This window comes from Rhagoletis zephyria, unplaced genomic scaffold (genome assembly GCF_001687245.7).
Source record: "Rhagoletis zephyria isolate East Lansing unplaced genomic scaffold, Rhagoletis_zephyria_1.1 Rzeph_scaffold_44519, whole genome shotgun sequence".
Taxonomy (NCBI): domain Eukaryota; kingdom Metazoa; phylum Arthropoda; class Insecta; order Diptera; family Tephritidae; genus Rhagoletis; species Rhagoletis zephyria.
The window spans coordinates 1-367 of NW_016201574.1; the positions used below are offsets into that span (position 1 = coordinate 1).

Consider the following 367-nt stretch of genomic DNA (forward strand, 5'->3'; position numbering starts at 1 on the left):
TGTCAACAATGCGTCCCCTGTCACGCCATCCCCTCTCGCCGCGAATGCCGCACTACAATCAAACGCAGCCACTTCATCCGCTATCGCCTCGTCCACAGGCTCCGTTGCTGCATGGACATCCTCGTATTTGAATGCTAGCTCCAACCCGCCGCGTCCAAAAGACAGAACTGTGCTATTGGCTACCGCCTTAGTCAAAGTCCGCGATTGTTGTGGTCATTGGCAAACCGCGCGCTTGCTGTTTGATTCCGGCTCACATGCGTCCTTCGTAACTGAGGCATGTGTACAACGTCTAGGTCTACCACGAAAAGCGTCCGCAGTATCCATTACTGGCATCGGTTAGTCGCAAGGAGGCCGCTCTAGAGGTGAG

At 55.0% G+C, this 367-nt stretch overlaps 1 protein-coding gene across 1 annotated transcript in view; it reads left to right on the forward strand.

Annotated features, from left to right (window-relative positions):
* Window positions 1-98: 98 nt before the first annotated feature.
* Window positions 99-367, forward strand: part of LOC108355326 (uncharacterized) — a gene marked incomplete at its 5' end in the record, with an annotated part of 1,099 nt that continues 830 nt past the window's right edge. Inside the window, one exon of the mRNA XM_017606492.1 lies at window positions 99-335. Coding sequence (XP_017461981.1) covers window positions 99-335 — 237 coding nt within the window. The remainder of the gene's footprint in view (window positions 336-367) is intronic.